Source organism: Seriola aureovittata, chromosome 14 (genome assembly GCF_021018895.1).
Source record: "Seriola aureovittata isolate HTS-2021-v1 ecotype China chromosome 14, ASM2101889v1, whole genome shotgun sequence".
Classification (NCBI taxonomy): Eukaryota; Metazoa; Chordata; class Actinopteri; order Carangiformes; family Carangidae; genus Seriola; species Seriola aureovittata.
Genome location: NC_079377.1, coordinates 8,323,196 through 8,342,021, shown reverse-complemented (window position 1 = coordinate 8,342,021; position 18,826 = coordinate 8,323,196). Strand labels below are relative to the sequence as shown.

The window sequence follows — 18,826 nt, the reverse complement described above, 5'->3', positions numbered from 1 at the left end:
CTGGATGCAGGTACAGGAGGAGGCAGCTTAAACAGGGCACCAACCCAGTTTTGAAGGGGAGGAGAGGAAACACAGGCACTTTTTTTTTTTTTTTTTTTGGGTCTGACTAAGAATAGAGGACACTTGGCCTCAGACTACTTCACTCCTATTCAGAGCTACCATGCAGTCCAAGCCCCCCCTCCGCTGTAGGTCTTCCTCTGCCATCTGTACCACTCTACATTGTATGATTTTCAGGGTCAGGTGGTTCTAGGTACATTGAAAGAAAACAGGTCAAAACACCTTGTTCCTCTGTCCGGATGCTGACATCAGATGCCTTGTTTCCACTCCTTGTGCTACTGCAGCTTTTCCTTTTCTATTTTCCATCATTTGTTTACTGAACTTCCATCAGGCAACCCTTTGTTTCCTTGAAATAATATTGAGGTTGAATCCCAAAATCCAAACCTGAGCTGTGCATGACCTTATTTCTGTCTGTCTGCCTGCACACTCTCATCCACTTATCCCTCATAGTCCCTCTTTGGCAGCCTCATCAACATTCTCGAAATTTCCAACAAACCCTAGCCAGCAAATCATTGGTGCAGCCAATGACATGGGAGTAACACTCCATTTCCTGCTAAAAACCTGAACAGGAATTTCATTCTTCTGAGGATTACGATAGGCAGAGATAATTACACGTTTTTTTTACTATCACAATCTGCAATGAACTATTTTCAGAAAAGCTTATAAAAATAAGAATGGGCAAAATAAATGTGCAGATGAGCACGAAGGTTCTGCATATTCCAACCACCTCCAAAACCACAAGATCCTGAAGAAGTATTTACCATAATTAATCTTAAAAAGACACGGATGTCATTCAGTGTCTACTCCACTCATCATAAGAAAGGACAGAGCGGGATATATTAGCATTTGTGATTAGCCAAAGGACATCACTTCCTCATTCTCTATGCTAATCTCCCCTCAAATTTACTGTCCACTTACCCACGGGATTTGTGAGGAATATTTCACAAGAGAAGCTCAGAGTAAGTACAAGTAATAAGTTGGTGCCTATTTCTGTTACTCACACACGCAGCGGAGCAGCCGCAGAAGGCACATTTGGGTATGAGCTGACCATGCATACTTTGTCCCAAAGGTGTCTGTGTTTTCCTACATGTCTCAGAGGTTGGCTCGAGTCATGTTTCATTGGTTGGATTTACAGGCTGCCGGACCTGTGATGTAATGCGAACCACAGCGAACAGATTGCCCACTGTAACGCACAGAGGAGCCTAGTGTTAGAGCAAAGCTAATAGCTTTGTGATAACGTCCTGCTCTCCAGGGTGTTGCAGAGTAGGGTGGCCGCGTGTTTGGCTTTTATGAGGCAAGCCATCTTGGCTCGGGTGACATAAATGCTGGAGGTTTTTTTGTGCCCTGAACATAGTATAGACAGTCTCCTCCATTTTGTGTGTGTGTGTGTGTGTGTGTGTGTGCGTGTGCGCGCGCGCGCGTGCGTGTGTGCGTGCGTGTGTGTGATTTTCTTCATCTACTGTATGCATCAGCAGGGCTACAAACAAAAACCAATGACACTATGTGCTATAGATTTGAATGACAGGAGAGGCCACAGGAGGAAAAACTGTAATAATGTTAAATGCTTTAGAGCAGTCTACATGCAGTTTGCTTGAGAATTACACAGTCCAGCAGAAACAATTAGTTTATCGTTCAGCTGAACATCAGAAAATTTATTGGCAATCGATAATAATTGATTGTGGTTTCAGTAATTTTTCAAAGCAAAAATGCCAAAAAATTATCTGGCTCCAATTTTTCAAATGTAATAATTGACAACACTTTTTTCTAGACAAAACAATTAATCAATTAATCAAGAGAATTATCAGCCGGTTAATCTATAATGAAAATAATAATTCATTGCAGTTCTTGCAACAAATTATTATTTTCATTATGGATTAATCGGTGTTGATAAATCTATTTATTTTCAAGTCAGTAAATGTCAGAAAGTAGTAAGAAAAACAAAACCCTAGGTGACATCCCCACATACATACTCCAAGTATATTCAATATACAATGATATATGAGAGAAAAGTAGCAAAACCTCATTTATCTTTAGCATTTTGTTTAATTAATGATTTGAATGATTAAAAGATTGTTGATTAATTTTCTCAGTTGATAAATTGAGTAGTTTTATGATAATTGCTGCCCCAAATGACTTGCTCTGCTCTTCCCCCTCCTAAGCCAAATTGTGGTATATCACATTAGAAGGCACTGTCCTAGATTTAGATGTTAACGAGGTTTTGTCAGGTCTGTGACGCATACTAGTACAGACAGTCTCACCAGTGTCAAAGCTACTTCTAACTCAGACCTCTCACTGAGGATCAGCACCAGCAACACTGTGTGACAACTGATTTGAATCTGACACTGTTGTAGTTTCATGTCACGAGTCGTTAGAGACCGTGATTTGGCTCAGTGGTGGAAACACTGGTCAGCAGGACACCCACCATCCCTATCACAATAACTTTACAGACCACAAATCCCTCCGATGAGATATTGAGTGTCCTATTAGATTTGGCCATTATGGATTTTGGGCTGTTCGGAGGAGAACCTGGGCACATTAATTTTGTGTTTGGACTGAATAAAGGGCCCAGATGAAGGCATTTAGAAAGCCATTATTTAGGCCTAATGAATTTCTGACAAAGGGCAGTTTGATTCATGATCCCTAATACCCAGCCCATGTCTTCTTCATACACAGGCCATTTACCTCCAGACTTTGCCCCCAGAGAGAATTTGGACTTCACATTTCCAATTTATTTTACCCTTGATGTTTTATGCAGAGTTATTGCTAAGTTTACGGATAATCGAACTGAAGTTCTCCTCTGGTTTCATCTCTCTTTTTTTAGGTTAATATTTATTGCAACATGAGGTTGAGAGTGTGATTTGAATAGTTAAGGGATATGTTCTTTCCTAAGTTAATAAAGTTTTAGGGCTCTGTCTTATTAGGAGTCGGTGCGTGACGGTCCATCATGGTTGTGTCGGGTCCCTTCTCACACAGTGGGGTAGGATTTCTGCCAGTGTGAGAATCTGGTGGAGTGTTGACAGGACGTAGTCTGAGTTAATATGTCCCTGAAGCCAGCTGCCACTCTGAGCCAAATAGAGGCAGTCACCCACAACTGAACCAAGACTAATCTGATGGGTGATTAAAGCTCATTGGATGCAGGGTGAGGTTCTTTTCCAGTGGCTGTCACGAGAAGACTGTGTAACCTCACTGCAGTCTAACCTATATAGAAGCTCAGTCACATTATGTCATCAAGGTAAATGTAGATAGGCTGCAGTTGCACCATTATTTTTTAATCTCTACTCTGTTGGTTGTATTTCACTGAAATGTCGCTGCTGAACCAAGAGGGACTCCTGAACTTTAGCTGAACCTGAATTACATTAAAGCAGAGGATTATACCAGGCTACCAGTGAGCAAAGGGAGCAACCTAATTTGCATGCATGTACACAGTTGGACAAGAACGTACTTTAGGTTTCATCCAAGCACGCAACTGGATAAGCAGGGACAGTCCACAAAGTATCCATGGGTGAAGTCTGGCTGCAGTCTACAGAGCTATGACAAAAGGATGAAGGAGATCTTTTCTTTTTCTTTTTTTTTTACACTGGATAGGAACAAACTGTCTTCATCAGCTGCCAGTTGATGCAGATTATGTGTTTCTGTATAAACGTTGCGCTCCAAAGTCTTTCCTACTCATTAACTCTGACTAATAGACTCAGTTCTTTGGACAAGTCCATGTATCAGGGGCCAATTACTCTCTAATTCCTCATGCAGCACCCACAGAGCTACTGTAGTTAGTGTCCTTAGAGACAGGTGTGTATTTGTGTGTGCAGAGCATGTGTGTTTTTAGCTGTCTCTTGGGCTGAATCAGTTAGCTCTGTGATGTACCCTCTTATTAACTTCCCCTTTTGAAGGCTTCTTTGAATTAGTCAAACAAACATTCTCGTGCACTTCAGCCCTAGGAGAAGAGTTTCACTCTGCTTCAGATGCTTTAATAGCATTTTTCTTGTGTGTGCATGTGTAGTACAACCCACACACATCTATAAGGAAAGATGCCAACTGTACACTGTTGAAGGCTATTTTTTTTAATATACTGTATTAGCTGGGAAAGCTCTTATTAAGGGATATTAAGATCACTCAGCTTCCAGTCTTTCTCTGTCCATCTCATGCTTACTTTCTGTTTTCTCCATGTGATTGCCTACAGTCTGCACTTTGTTTTCTAACTAACTTAATGTCTGGATCTGAGCAATCAAGAGAAAATTGATGTACCTTTATTGTAGACGTTGAACAAATTGATTTTTATTTTGGTTCCAGATCGCCACCAGAGGTTGTGAGACGTCAGAGATGACTTTGCGTCGGAACGGCCTCGGCCAACTCGGTTTCCATGTCAACTTTGAGGGCATCGTGGCCGACGTGGAGCCCTTCGGCTTCGCCTGGAAGGCAGGGCTAAGGCAGGGCAGCCGACTGGTGGAGATCTGCAAGGTGGCCGTCGCTACTCTCACCCACGAGCAAATGATTGACCTACTGCGCACGTCCGTCACTGTCAAAGTGGTCATAATCCAGCCTCATGAAGATGGCACCCCCCGAAGGTAACTAGTCTTTGTGTTCTTATGTTTGCGTGAATGTCAACATCACAGACTAAAGATTCTTACAAAACTTGCAGACTTCCTATTGTCGTTGAATCAGGGCTCTTGTGCTGTGTTGTGTTAATGAGACAGAGAAGCAGGTGCTCCTCAAAAATGTATGAAGTCGTAACAGAAGAGTAGTTTATTTTTTTCATTTTTCCATGCAGCTGGGCTAAATTAGCTTGACATTTGCTCTCATATTCGAGATGATTAGCATAAAGAAATGCTTACATACTGTTTTTGTTGCACCAGGTTTGATGTTGTTCTCTGCTGATTTCTCAGGAGAGGAGACTCTCTTCGTATTGATGTGGATTTGCTGCGAGAGAAATCTCCAGCAGGGCTGTAGAGTCACACAGACACGGACAGTCAGCGTTTCTCACTAATGATAATGAGAGGAGCATTTTGATTAATGGCTCAACTCTCGCTGCCATTGTCTGACAGCTCACATTTGTAGATTGCTTTTTTCTAACCTCATTCAATCTTCTATTCAGCAATTAGGATGGGAGTGTTTGGCATTTTAGGGACACACACCCATGGGGAGACTCCGTCATCCCTGTAATAAAAAGGGAGAGAGGCATATTTCAAACAATCGTTTGTGATGGGAAGCGATGAAGGTCTGTGTAAAATGCTTGTTCTGAAGGCACATCTGCTTGTTTTGTCTGTGAGCGACAGACAGCCCTGTGAAATAATAATCCGTCCACTCTTTCACACTCACATTCTCAACATCTTTGTTTTGCTTGTGCGTCGGGCTGACAGATTTGTGTAGCAGCAAGAGCTGTTTCCACTTTGTCACAGATAACCACAGCAGAATGACTTTACAGTGTGAATACCTTCACCTAATCCCATTTTCTGTTTGCGATGTTACTGATAATGCTAATGTTGTCAACTAATCGCTAAAATTAAAAAACTGTGGATGACGACAATTAATAAACTGCATTGTACATTTAGTCTGTTTGTGTATTTGTTATCCCTGTGCATTTCTAAACAGGTAAACAAAAGTGTATTTTGATAAATCGCTGGCGGGTGAGAGAATTTTAGATTAAATCTGTTTACAGAAGATTAAGACTAATATATACGTTTGGAAAATGATATAAATGGCAGCCTTGCTAAATATTCTGAATGAATACGATCTAAAACAGCTGTGTGTATATGTGTGTCAAAGACTGGATCGTAGTCACATGTTTAACTGTGTTTCAACTTTGTGCTCTGGTTTGGCAACAGAGGAGTAACATATTTACTCCCCCAGATGGTGGGCTAACATGCCCCGTCTGTGAATCCAACACAGCAGCCACTCTGGCAGAAGCGACGTCTAATCCTCTTACCATGATCTGTGATGATACATGATGATACAATCATAATCGCAGTGCAGGGAAGGAGAAAGTAGACAAAACAAACATCTTCCAAAACTGGTTCTGTGTCGACAAACGTGTACCCCGCTCCCCGGAGATGTGGCTACAGGGTGGATCGTTTGGTAAATGAATAAATTAATCTTTTGGCACGGTCTCTGTGCCAGTGGAAGACATCTGGGTCGGTGTAAATGACACCGCTGAAGCCTGTTAAAGATGGTTTTGAAAATATGCATACTTCATAGTTGTGCACTCAAACGTATGCATCATAGCATGGCGTGTGTCCTTAATGGGTGGCATGATGCATAATGGACTGAGCTTGACCCATATATGGTGTTTGCTAACAGATGCATATGGCAGATTAGTAGGTATTACAGTAGAGGACCGTTATGGTCAGTGCTGCTGAGCTATAGTGGGAGATTTCTCTATCTTACTGAAACACAGTTTCTCATCGTGGTCCCATGAGAACCAAAAGGCTCTATCTCAGGTCCTGTGAATTTTCTCCCAAGGCTCCCAACAAATCAAGAGGTGAGAGGTCAGGTGAAGAATCTCGAGGGCCCTCAACTCCTTTCGCTGCTGCGTCTTTGAGTTGCTAAAGTGTTGCAGTCAACAATAAGTGCTCCAGTTTCTCCGCTATTATCTCAAAGGAAAGGAATTCAGCAGGGGCCCGAAGGCCCCAGTCAGTCCCCTGTGGCCAGAGAGATGGGGGTTAGTCTAACAACAATGGACAAGAGTCTCATGACCTCCAGACAATGTACCCTGGCTCCACACTGCTACTTTGACAAGCAAAAATGTTTTCATAGGCAAATGCAGAGGCTAGACAGACTGTGTTTCTCCTTCACTGTTTTTAAAAAGTCACAGAATTATTCAGTTTTATTAAATCTGTGATTCCTCCAGATTCACTAAGGGCTGGTGGGTCATCTGGCTGCTAAGATTATATTGAATGAAATTCTCTTGAGAAAAAGGACCATTTAGACCACTGTGTTTGCAGCTCTGTTTTGTGGCAAACCTTCCCAAGCTGTTTATGCCTTAAACGGTTTTACCCTGCTCAGTCTGAAGCCAGAGGAGATATGGCTCTAATATTAGCCATACCTAGTACTGTATTTATTTACACTGGAGGCAGGATGTGGTTTTAGCCCAGTGCAATACCAGAGGCTTTTCCATCATCACTCTGAAAAGCTTTAAACAAGTTCAACATGTTAGCCTTGGATCAAACTAATGAGAAAAAGATGAAAAAGATTATCTCTTTGAAACAGGAATGCAATGTACAGAACATGGCAGTGATTGTATGTTTTGGTATATGGTCATCAGAGATGGAAGAGTAAACAAAAGGATCAGTGCAATATGGACTAAAATGGATGATTAGTACAAGACACACAAACATCAAGCAACTGTATTAGAGTGTCGTTCTTTTGTGCTTTTTATTATAACATATTGTACATTTTAGGTCACGATCACAAAGATTTATGTTTGAGATGGTGGGTAACCTGAATTTAAGTGGGTTCAGCCTACACCAGACCCCTGCTGATAATGAGTATTGCCTGTGACATTCAGAAGGCCACTTGTGACCTTTCCTTTGAAGTGTCATCAGACTTGTCATCATGGATTCTCATCTGGACTGAAGTTAAGCCGGATTTCTCACTTCCAATGCCGACACCCTGTGAAAGAGAGCACCGCTGAACCAAAACGCAGAGAACCTGCATCGCAAATTGCTCGGCTTAATCCCCTCACAGTCTTCACAGGAGCCGTTCTTTTCCTTGGGATCAGTTTTGCAAAGAAATGTTACTCTCTCTTCTTTTCTTATACACATTTGAGCCCACCTTATTTAATGAACCTCTTGACAATGGTCTGCAAAAGGCTGGTGGAGGTCACAACCTCTGTGGCTCTTTGCTGTGACATGGACTCTGACTGTGGGAATGGATTAGCATGTCCCTCAGTCACTGGCCATGTCATTAGAGTGACAGCTCTCTGACTGAGGTCTAAGGTCCTGTTGTCACACTAATCTATTGTAATTCATTAAGAGCCAATGGCTGAAGGATCTGATTGTTCACCTCCGACAGGCCACGAACTGAGCTCAGCTCTATTTTTCTGGAAATGAGCAATGATGTTATTTTACTAATGTTACACCAAGTTGCGGCAGTTGTGTTGTCAAATGATTCCTCTAATAATAAGCCAAACATAGCTGTATTTTTAGTTGACTGGATGTTAGTTTTAAGTTGTAGATGTTCTTTTTCTCTACCAGCGTATGTAGGACATTGTGGTATAATTAATAGCCCCCCACATTAAGCTGGAAGAGTGCAGCAGCAGTTCATGGTGGAATCAAGAGGAAGCAGACTGTATTATTTCTCACCAGTCACTGGCTTCCTCGTCTCCTTATGGCTGGCTGGCTGTGTCTAACAGCCTCTTGTCCACCACCAGCCTCCAGCTCAGGTTGACCAAACACTGGTTTCCTGCTGTTTCCCCATGATTTACACACACAGAGTCTGAGTCCCCCTATACATTACAAACAAGAATCACATTCCACATGCATCAGGGCAAACACGATGGGTATTTCCACCTCCAGCAGAGCTCGTGGGGCGCTGGGGGAGAATATTAGGATCATACGAGAAATTTATTTTGTCACTTCTTGGTCGTTCTGGTGCAAAAAGCACAGCAAGAGCCAACGGCTGAGACCTTTCCTGTTGACAAGCTGTTAGCTAAGGTTAGCCTATTCAGGGAGTAATGATGTGTGGCAACCTGGCATGACCACACACACACACACACACACACACACACACACACACACACACAGTTAATCAAGGTAATGAGTGGGTTAGCAGCCTTGTTAGAAAAACAATTGACCAACAGTCGAGGATTTAACACTCTTGTTAGCATCTTTTTCTTCTGACGTGAACAAAAAGTGATTGAAAGACCACAGAGGGAACAATGAGAGTGATGTGATGATTATTTTACCTGTCAAATCGCATGTCTCAGCTCCTCATACATATACAATACCCAACAAAATGAATTCCTTAACCATTTATGAAAGTGGCTGTAATGCCACTCATTACTCTCACTGTCCCATATATCAAACCAGCGATGCATGCTCCCTACATACAGTCAATGAATAATGTAAACTGTGAGATGTGGAGGATGTAGAGCACGCCATTGACAGCCCTTCATCATGGATGAGGCCAGCTTGGCGTTGACACTGACCAGATGTGAGAATCATGTGACAAGTGAAGGATGATCTTCTAGTTAGATCTTGTAACACCCACAGCTCCGGTGGGAAACTGGCTGTAAACAGCCCATCCACCCATGGCCAAGTTTGATGAAAGGGTCTCTCTGAGAGGGATTACTCGCCCCCTCCACCGCAGCCCTTTGCAATCAGGCAGCGCACCCTCCCCAAGCCCCACTGTGTGTACATGTATGACCACAACAAAGTATACACAGCTTTCCACCCCCCAGTGGATCCCAGAAAATCGACTTTGGAGGGGGAGGGCAGTGTAATCATTAGGGTCATGCTTGAGATGCTTTTGGAGAGCTAACAGAGTGCCCGGGCTGTTTAACCCTGACCCACCACCCTGTAACACCCCCCACCCCCCACCCCCGTCCTTCCAAATATACACACCAAGCCTCTGCCCAGCCTCAAAGATTAATGTTGCATGAAATGGCATCACAGGCCTTGTCCATCCCAGAGTTCTTCAGTGTTGTTAGCAGTAATGGGAAGGAGATGGACGGAGGAAAAGTCTCCTGTGTAGAGATATTCAGAGGAGATCCGTGTCTGATTAAGTGGCAAGCTGAGATTTTCGACTCTATTAAAATAGGCAAAGTCTTTTCTGCTGTTTTCTGAGTATCTCTGACGATGATGATGATGTGCCTGTAAGCCCTCAGTGTGCATATTCAACTGCTTGTGTGCGTGTGTTTATTGTTGTCCATGCGGGCATATGTGTGCCTGCACATGGAAACTATATCTAGATGTCTGCCTCTGGCTTAATATTTCTGACAGCGTTAGTGGGTTTTGGTGTAGTCATGGTGACAGAAAGGATCCCCTCCCCCCAACTTTTACTGAGGAGATGAGGGTCAGAGGTGTCGTACAGTATAAAGTGCCAGCCTGGTAATGCAGTAGTAAAATTTGGGTGGATTGTCAGTTTAATGGACTGAAACCATCGTAATGTAATGTAATGTAATGTAAAAGCGTAATGGAATTCTATTACCAATAATCATCATAACAATGTAATGTGGATTCATGCAATAATTATGACTACAATTCTTCTTATTCTTATGATTCATTACATCATCAATAATGAATTGTAATTCTTAAATTAACTGTAGATATATACACTGCTGAAGTAATAACTGTGGAATAATGTGAAATTGTAAACTGATGGACCACGTTAGATCGAAATGCTTTGGTCCAAGATTAAAATTCTGTGTTCCTCATTGTAATTAGTGGTACGAGGTAAACTGAGATTTTACATGCTATTATCATAAGGATACCTGTCATTCAACTAGCATGTTACTGCAGCACCTTCATCCCTCATTGCTGACCTTTACCCTTTGTTTCCTTTCCCATCCTCCCTCCCTCCCTCCCTCCCTCTCAGGGGCTGCTCCGAGCTCTACCGCATACCCATGGTGGAGTACAAAGTCGACAGCGAGGGTACACCTTGCGAGTACAAGACGCCCTTCAGAAGAAACACCACCTGGCATCGGGTGCCCACAGCTGCTGGTCCACCTCTGTCCAGAGGCTCGCCCACTCAGGGCCCCGATCGCCTGCAGTGCCAGCAGATCCTCCAGCAGCACCAGGCAGCTATCCCGCGAAGCACCTCCTTTGATAGGAAGCTGCCAGATGGGTGCAGGTAAACATCTTTTCTTCTCCCTGCTTAGAGTTGTACATATGAATTAAAAGAGCCACAGAAAATTAATTTTGTTAAATCTGCCATTGTTAACTCCCACTCCTCTCCAGACAGGTTTAATACAACGGTAAAAGTGATGCTTCATTTAGAGCGATGTGATGACAGCAAGGTTGCATCAGAAAAGATATTGCCAGACTATAAAAGACTATGACTTTACATTATGAAAGATTGACGCACAATAATGAAATACTGCAAAAGCTTAAAGCAAAATCTTCATTATCTGCCTATATATAAACATATCACTTCTAGGGCAAGGAGAGTAATGTGTTCAGCAGGAGGCTTCTACCACATATAGTACGTACAATAAGATTAATAGTAAAGTAGTAAGCAACAAAAATGTTGACCTTTTGTATTAGCAAGATTATTTACAGTGGTGTAGAAAAGTAAGTGAATGCAAACATTGACCAAAATTAATGAACAAATTTATTCTTTTGATAAATTTTTGGAAGTCAAGCTTTCTTCTCAAGGTTTTCCAGACAGCCAGACAGAGCAAAGCTTGCGATCAAACATCATAACGCTCAAAAGAGCCAACCCTTTTAAGATAAAATCTTTGAACTCTCAGCCTTTCTCATTGAGAAACGAGCCACAGTAACACTGAGAGGCTGTTATTTTGTTCACTTATTTGCATACATATAAATGGATCATTTTAGTCCAATGAATTCACGGCTTCGCTTTCATCTCCCTTTAGATAATAAGGCCACACTCAGACTTTGTTCCTGTCCAAGGCTGTGTCTCTTTTGGACATCTCCATTGAGCCATGTAAAGCAGTGATTTGTTCGTTCTAATGAAACCCCTACAGTCATGATAACCTTTCCAGTGTGTCACACCGACCCCCCCTGGTGTTGCCTGTACTGACTATACTGGGATAATGGCCGCCTCCTCTGCCTAATCAGAGTTCCTGGCAGTGGGAGCTCTCCATTCTCCTTCGCTCCTTTTCTTTCTCCCTTTTCCTCCTGCTCCCCGCTCCCTCCCGCTTCCTGCACCCTGTCGAGGAGGAGGGGATGGGGACACTGACACGGCTCAGCTCATCTCATCCAATTACTACAGAAACAAAGAGAGTGCTCTTCGCGGACCACGATATGTAGCACCCCAGAGGGAGAGGGAGTAGAGGAGAGGGGAGAAGGAGTCATAGACTGAAGAGGCCAGGAGGGAGGGAGAGAGACAGGAGGGGGGATATTATAAAGTCACATATTACCTGAAAAATAAATCCACATGAAGCTTCATTGACGAAAAATTTCTTTAGCATGTAGCTTATACATGCAGCAGTTGTTTATTTTTTTATGTGTTTTTCATGTTGTGTGAACATGCAGAAGAGAACGTAAATAACCAGCATGCATTTCAGCGGTTGCCAAGGTAGCTCAACTAATTAAAGGTTTACAATTTCATTTTAAAAGAAATAATAGTAGTGTGGTAGTGTTGAATAACATCTAGTTTAAAGCCAAATGGACATGACAGGTGGTTCATCTGTCAGGACTGTACGAGGACATCTGACAGAAAATAAGGCTGGCATCCACTGGTCTATAGGACACATGTTAATCTTTATCAGATAAAGCATCATCACATCCTCATATAGCAAAATCCAGATTTGGCACTGTAAAATATGACACCTACTACCCAGCCAACTGAGACTGACCGCTAATCTCTGCTGCCTCAAATGTTATTTCAGCGCGGAGAGAAAAATTACAGTCAGTGCCCCCACACCCACCAGAACTTTACATTATGTCAAGGGAGGAAGAGAAGGAGAACAAAGAGCAGCTGCTGCTGTTTCACATTAAAGTGCCTGGACCCGTCAGTGGAGACTAACACTTTAGACAAGGAGGAAATGTAGCGATCTGGCCAAAGCGTTCGATGATGTGTGCTGCGATTGAGTTACTGACAGTTTAGTGAGTTTCCCATGGAGGTCTAAACAAAGGAAACCTGATGACAAAGCAGAAAGGGCTGATGCAAAGACTCTGTTGGCTGCCGAATGGACGTTGATATTGTGATTTTGGAATTATAATGTTCTACTGGATTATTTGGGTTAGATTGATCTGCACATTCCCAGTTTTGGCTGCATGTGAGGAATCAAGTTAATAAAGGCCCAGTCCTTGTTAAACAAGAGAGTGAAGACTTAATGTGAAAGCCATTCTGCCTCTGTTATTGCTGTCATATTTCCATCTGGTCATCTAGCCTACTTTGGTGTATTTGGTGTTAGAAGGGAGGCCTCTAGGCAGTAGACATAACTCGAATCCAGTGTTTATTTTTCACTCCAGACCGTAGTCCGCAAGTTTTTTCTGGCCAAGCGTAAGTAAGCAAAGAAACCTTCCGTCTCAAGATATTAAGACGGGTCAGGGCTTATTGGAGAATGGTGAAATACACTTCTTATAGGCTGAGCTGAGATAAAAGTCAAAGGAGGTAAATGACTAAACTTCTTAACAGATCATGTGTGAGTCGAGAGCTCGGAGCACAGTCAAGTTTGTGTTTCGTAGCAGAGATCTCAAGCATCCTCATTATATCCAGAAGCTTCTTCTGCCTTTACTCTACATCCTCTAGGGGCTCCGCCATCTGGATTAGTCACTGAGGCTTATTACCATAACTAATCTCTTTTCTGTTTGTCTTTGGAGAACAAGACAGCTTCTCCCTCACTCACAGTTCTTACATTTTCCACGGTGCTCACACGCAAGGGACTATTCTCTGGAGTGACACCTAATAATATAGTCATTATTGCTGGACAGTGAAGGGAAGACGTTTTTTTTAAGTTAGATGTGAAGTTTCTGCTTCTAGAGAGCCAAAAAATGTAATTTATGCAATATGTATAAATTGTTTAAAATAATAATCCATACAAATAGTTAGATAAAGATATATTTCATATGCAGCCCATGTTTCGACCATCTATGGCAGTGTGTTTGACGGTTGTATATCTTTTACCCCTCTGTTTCTGCAGGACAATGCAGGATATTGAGAACCCCCAGGTCACCTCATGTAACAAGGGAGACCAGCACTACCGCAGCTCCCCCAGTAACCAGTCCTCCTCCAGTGATCCAGGACCCTGCGGCAGCGGCACCTGGTCCCAGCAGCCTGGATACGATGGGTACGGGACCACAGCAGTGTTACTTTTTTTTGATTAGCCTCTAAGTAGTCCATCCAGCATTATGTGGTTTTGCGGCAATGAAAGCAGCTACAATCAGTCCCAGCAATATTTCTGAGAACTTGCAGTTTTTCAAAATGACCGCAATTTTTCCACATCAAATGAGCAAATCAACGTACTTTTGGCCAGTCGTTACAATATGTTGCAGGGATTGATCCAACGAAACAATAAAATTACACTTGTGCTGGTCTAATACCACATCCAGACCTTAAAAGAGAGAAGATAATGGAGGATGATGAGTTTCAAGTAGGATTTTTTTCTTATTTAACGTGTGTTATTCTAGTTTACATTCAATCATCCTAATGCCTTGGTTTCATGATTTCATGCAGAAGAACACGAAGGTCGCCTCAAACAAAAATGAGCACTTTGTAAATTGAACCATACAGTTTTATAGCCATTATAAATCCAAGCCAAGTGATGTATTTTTCACTGTCGTAAGTTTGAGCACATCTTCCTCCCTCTGTTCTGGAGATTTAAAAAGGATGAGCACTTGAGTGTAATAGGTAGTGATTATAAAGAATTCTGTCTTGTTCCCCGGTATTTCCTACTGCGACTGAAGTGCCACTTTAGCAAACTACACTGTAATTTTGAAGAAAGACACTGACAAGAATTTTTATTAAAAATAATCACAAAAATTGAAATTCTGGAGAGAGAAGGAGGAAGAGACCTGAGCAGAGAGAGATCATGTAGCTTCTGCCAACATGATTGTAGCCACCACATTTTCTTTTTGCCACCAAAATGTTACAGTTCACGTGTTTTGTCCCCTTTACAGCACTTAGCAGTATAGATCTCTTTGCAATACTCTGCTGTTTTTCCTGCTTTCAGTCATATAATGGCTTGCAGGGCAGCACGGCTTCAGACTGCACAGGCGTAACATCTGTCAGACTGAATCGTGTACATGAGCAGAATCCATCAGAGACCAATGTCTGTCTGTAAGTGGTTACAGACCATGACAAGAGGCTTAGCTGCACACTGCTGCCTTTCTGTCAGAGGCCTCAAAAGTGCGCTGAACTCTCACTGTGCCCTGTCAGAGCTGCCACGATGCAGAACAACACACATGATGCCTCGCCCATTGATCTCCAGTTAGAGTCTTTGTGGCCTCTGTTCATCTGCTGTAACCCTTATTAGCTCTTTAAGGTTTAATTAAGACCCACATTGAAAAATTTGCAGCTCCTTCCCTTTTGTCAAGAGCAAGAGAGCGCCCGGCATGCCAAGTCGAATGAAAGGAGGTCTCTTGTCAGCGTTGTCTGGCAGCTTCTTTATTCTATTATAAGCTCAAGTGATTCAACCTTAAATGATCTTGAGTTAATTGCTGTACGTCTGTGGTAAATCTGTTGAAGCCCTTCTCTGACTAGAATACAGAGCTCACTCTATAGACAGAACACAATTTACAGCCTATTCTCCTCCTCCTCTTTGTTTCGGCAGGTGTCCCTCCCCTATCCTCCATGAGCGCGCAGGGGACATCCAGGGGGGAGATGGGGAGATCCACAGGGAGAGAGAGCCCACTCTTGAGAGGACCAGGTCTGCAGGTGAGTCTGTTTTCTTTTGATATAAGCATGTCATGATTCAGGTACATATAATGTCTGGAAATGTATGTTTTAAAAGGTGTGTGACCCAGGGCTTTCATCATTTGCACTTGATTTATGCTGTCTGTTCATACCTGCTACTTCTTCTTGGTGCACAGAGGCCAAATGGCACATCCCCTCCACCAAGATCCTGAACCCTCTGAAGCAAAGAGAAGGAGGGAAAGACTCACCCAACAAGCTGTCCAGGGTAAATGTCTGACCTACTTTCGTTTCAGTTTGACAGAAGCTGCCCACAGAACATTTAATGGAACTTTTTTTCAAATCCATTGTCAGCTTGCTTTGAAAGGGCAGAATGTTTGAAAGTTTAATGCAGCCTCTACAGTGTGTGTGCTGTGTTTGGAGTATGTTTTGCACTGCTTAACTCTGCACTGTCAGACCTGCTTTACCGCACATCCTCATTTGAATCGGGGTGAGGTCAGATTGCCCTTGTTTATGGGCTCTGAAGCAATCAGCGGCTCAATTGGGGTGTTCAACCTCATGTCGTCCCCTCTAGCCGATCTTTGCACTTATCACTTCCCCTTCATCAGCTTGCTAACGGGCGTCGCATCTCATCACCATTTGCGGTTGTCTAACACTTTTCTAGGACACATTTTCCTAGAAGGTTGAATATATTAAGTTTTTCAGCCTTTCATTTTCCCCGTTCTCAATATTCCCCAACTATCTCATTTATCTTTTTTTTTTGGCCCATACACCATCTGTCTTTGCTTTCTCCTTTGATGCTGGAGGCTGACACATAAAGCTAACAACTTCTTTCAGTTTTTTCAGTCAGTACTGCTTTAACCCAGACCAGTGGATAAAAATTTAAACCCTTCTCTTAGCACTTAATGTCCCTAATGCACAGAGCTTGTTTTCCAAATCAGAGTAGCTGTTTTTGATGTGATGTGATTTACGCTGCTTCCATGATTTAGCAGTATTTAGCATAGCATAATGAAGAAAATATGACGGGTCACAATCCTGAGGTCAGAATTTATATTCTCTAATTAAGCATTTCTGTTAACCCCATTCACTAGAGGCTGTTTGTTGGGTCACTTGATTTGTGAGACTGCTGATCTACATTGTGAATAGACAGAAGTTAAAGTTGGGGTAGGCAGAGATCTAGAAAAGAAAAAACACACCAGAATTTGAAAACGCAGCCACCCTCCTGCAGCTCTCCCCTCACAGGCATATGCATGCATTTCATACACGCATGCAACACAAGCAACACAGCCGCAGCTGTGAGCCTTTGGCTACGGTTAGCAGAAGGCTAAACTATTAGCATCATCATCAAAAATGAAGATAGCCTCCTGTTACCTGTCCGGACTTAGCTAGATGATGAATAACTTTGGTTTTCTGATCATAAAGTAAATGATGAAAATATTCTACGCCTCTAAAATGATTGAGAACATGTGGATTTCTCATATAAATACCAGAATTTAAGAGGTTACAAACAAGGTATGTGACATTTAGCATATTCTTTTTGTATTTCTTCCTAATACTGAAAACTAGCCTGACAATATCATGGGCATCAAGAAAACAAGCAGTCGCCTCAGTCAGGGACAAATGACCATGTCATGTAGCCAGATGGGTAAACCTCTCCTGTCTGGTGCACCAACCGTAAGAATTATTTGCAGCTGCTGTTTGACCTTGTCTGACTTACTGTATTTCTTTCTCCTTCACCCCGCTTGCTCTCTCGCTCTCTGTCTCTGTACCAGACGGGTGATAAAAACTCAAGCCACTCAAGTAGCAACACTCTCTCAAGCAACGCCTCCAGCAACAGCGATGATAAGCACTTTGGCTCTGGAGACTTGATGGACCCAGAGATGCTGGGCCTCACTTACATCAAAGGGGCATCCACAGACAGCGGCATTGACACTAATCCCTGCGTGGCCCCTGGGGCCCGGGTGTTGCTGCAGAGCAGGATGGGGGAGCAGGGACACCCCTGGGTGTCGGAGCACCATGAGGACGGGGCATCAGAAGAGGATCATGGGAAACTGTACTTACCACAGGGCTACGCGTCTGCCATTATGTCTAGTCACGTGACAGATGGCAGCATTGGAGACCTGAGCGAGATCTCATCCCATTCAAGGTATAGTGGAGAGACAACTTGTGTATTTAATTGATTTTTTTTATTTTTTGACAGGTTAAATGTGTTAATGTTTTGTCTTAGCAACAAACATCTTTGTATTTGGGTCAAACTTAAGGAAAAACCTGAATAAATAACTGGAGACTGTAAGTGCTTACATACACGGCCAAGGAGACATAAAATCATTTGCTATGACCTTTGCTGTCACCAGATTCAGCCAAATGAAACATCTTCAGGACATGTAAGAAAACACTCCCCAAACTTAGGCCTAGAGGAATGGCATTCATCCCTCCAGTAGAGTTTCAAAGACTCTATGCAAAGATGCATTGAAGCTACAGAGACCCAGCATGTTACTAGGAGATGGGAACAATGTGGTTGTTCCTTTGATTTTCACCCATCTGTATAGTGCTGCTAAGGTCAGTGGTAACTCTGATGTTTTTTATATTCTCTGTGGGCAATTACTTCATTCTGTTGTGGCTTAATTCAAGCGTGTGGGGTCATTGATTTGCCCGCTGATTAAAAATCACACCCTTTTCATGGTATATGGCTCGGAGCACAATCCAATGTGTTCAAACATGAGAATGTACATTCGCACACATCCATCACCACGGCCACACGATTCAGCCCATTATCTGTTCTTTTAAAACACACACAGAGACAAACACGTGCACAAAAGGATGGTTTCTGGCTGTTAGCTGACCTTTTCACCCAGCCGTGCTTCCTCACTCCTGACCCACAACCTGAATCATCCAGCTGTGCTGAAGCCGGTGGGTGGGGCTGCTGTCGGGCTGGAGCAACACAGGGGGGGTTTCATCACACCGTCGTCTAAGTCCTTCTAACCAGACTGGAGCCCATATGGGAAGGAGGAAGGGTGTCAGAGAGGGTTGCCCCTGAAGCCAATCACAGTCCGTCTCTATGAAATAGAATGGGTATCTATTTGTTTATGCCACACGGGATTATGTTACCACAATCTGTTCAGATCATTGACCTGTTTGGGAGCCGTCAGATCTGTTCGGTCCAGAATATCATTCAGAAATGAGGAAAGAGCCCATGCCTTCACCTTGACTGCTCCGATGCTTCCCACCTTCTATGTAATGGTCTTTGACACCATGGTGTCATCTGAACAAACAGTGAAGCAGCAGGAGCACATTTTAC

The 18,826-nt window shown here is 42.9% G+C and overlaps 1 protein-coding gene across 6 annotated transcripts in view; it reads left to right on the top strand.

The window, feature by feature from the left end:
- The window catches only part of LOC130181345 (signal-induced proliferation-associated 1-like protein 2), an 80,699-nt gene that overhangs the window by 45,888 nt on the left and 15,985 nt on the right, over nucleotides 1-18,826 (top strand). For all 6 annotated transcript variants that reach the window (XM_056395481.1, XM_056395480.1, XM_056395479.1 and 3 more), the window contains exons 9-14: nucleotides 4,345-4,619; nucleotides 10,585-10,839; nucleotides 13,820-13,966; nucleotides 15,449-15,552; nucleotides 15,708-15,796; nucleotides 17,301-17,674. In XM_056395481.1, the coding sequence (XP_056251456.1) occupies nucleotides 4,345-4,619; nucleotides 10,585-10,839; nucleotides 13,820-13,966; nucleotides 15,449-15,552; nucleotides 15,708-15,796; nucleotides 17,301-17,674 (1,244 nt within the window). The remainder of the gene's footprint in view (nucleotides 1-4,344; nucleotides 4,620-10,584; nucleotides 10,840-13,819; nucleotides 13,967-15,448; nucleotides 15,553-15,707; nucleotides 15,797-17,300; nucleotides 17,675-18,826) is intronic.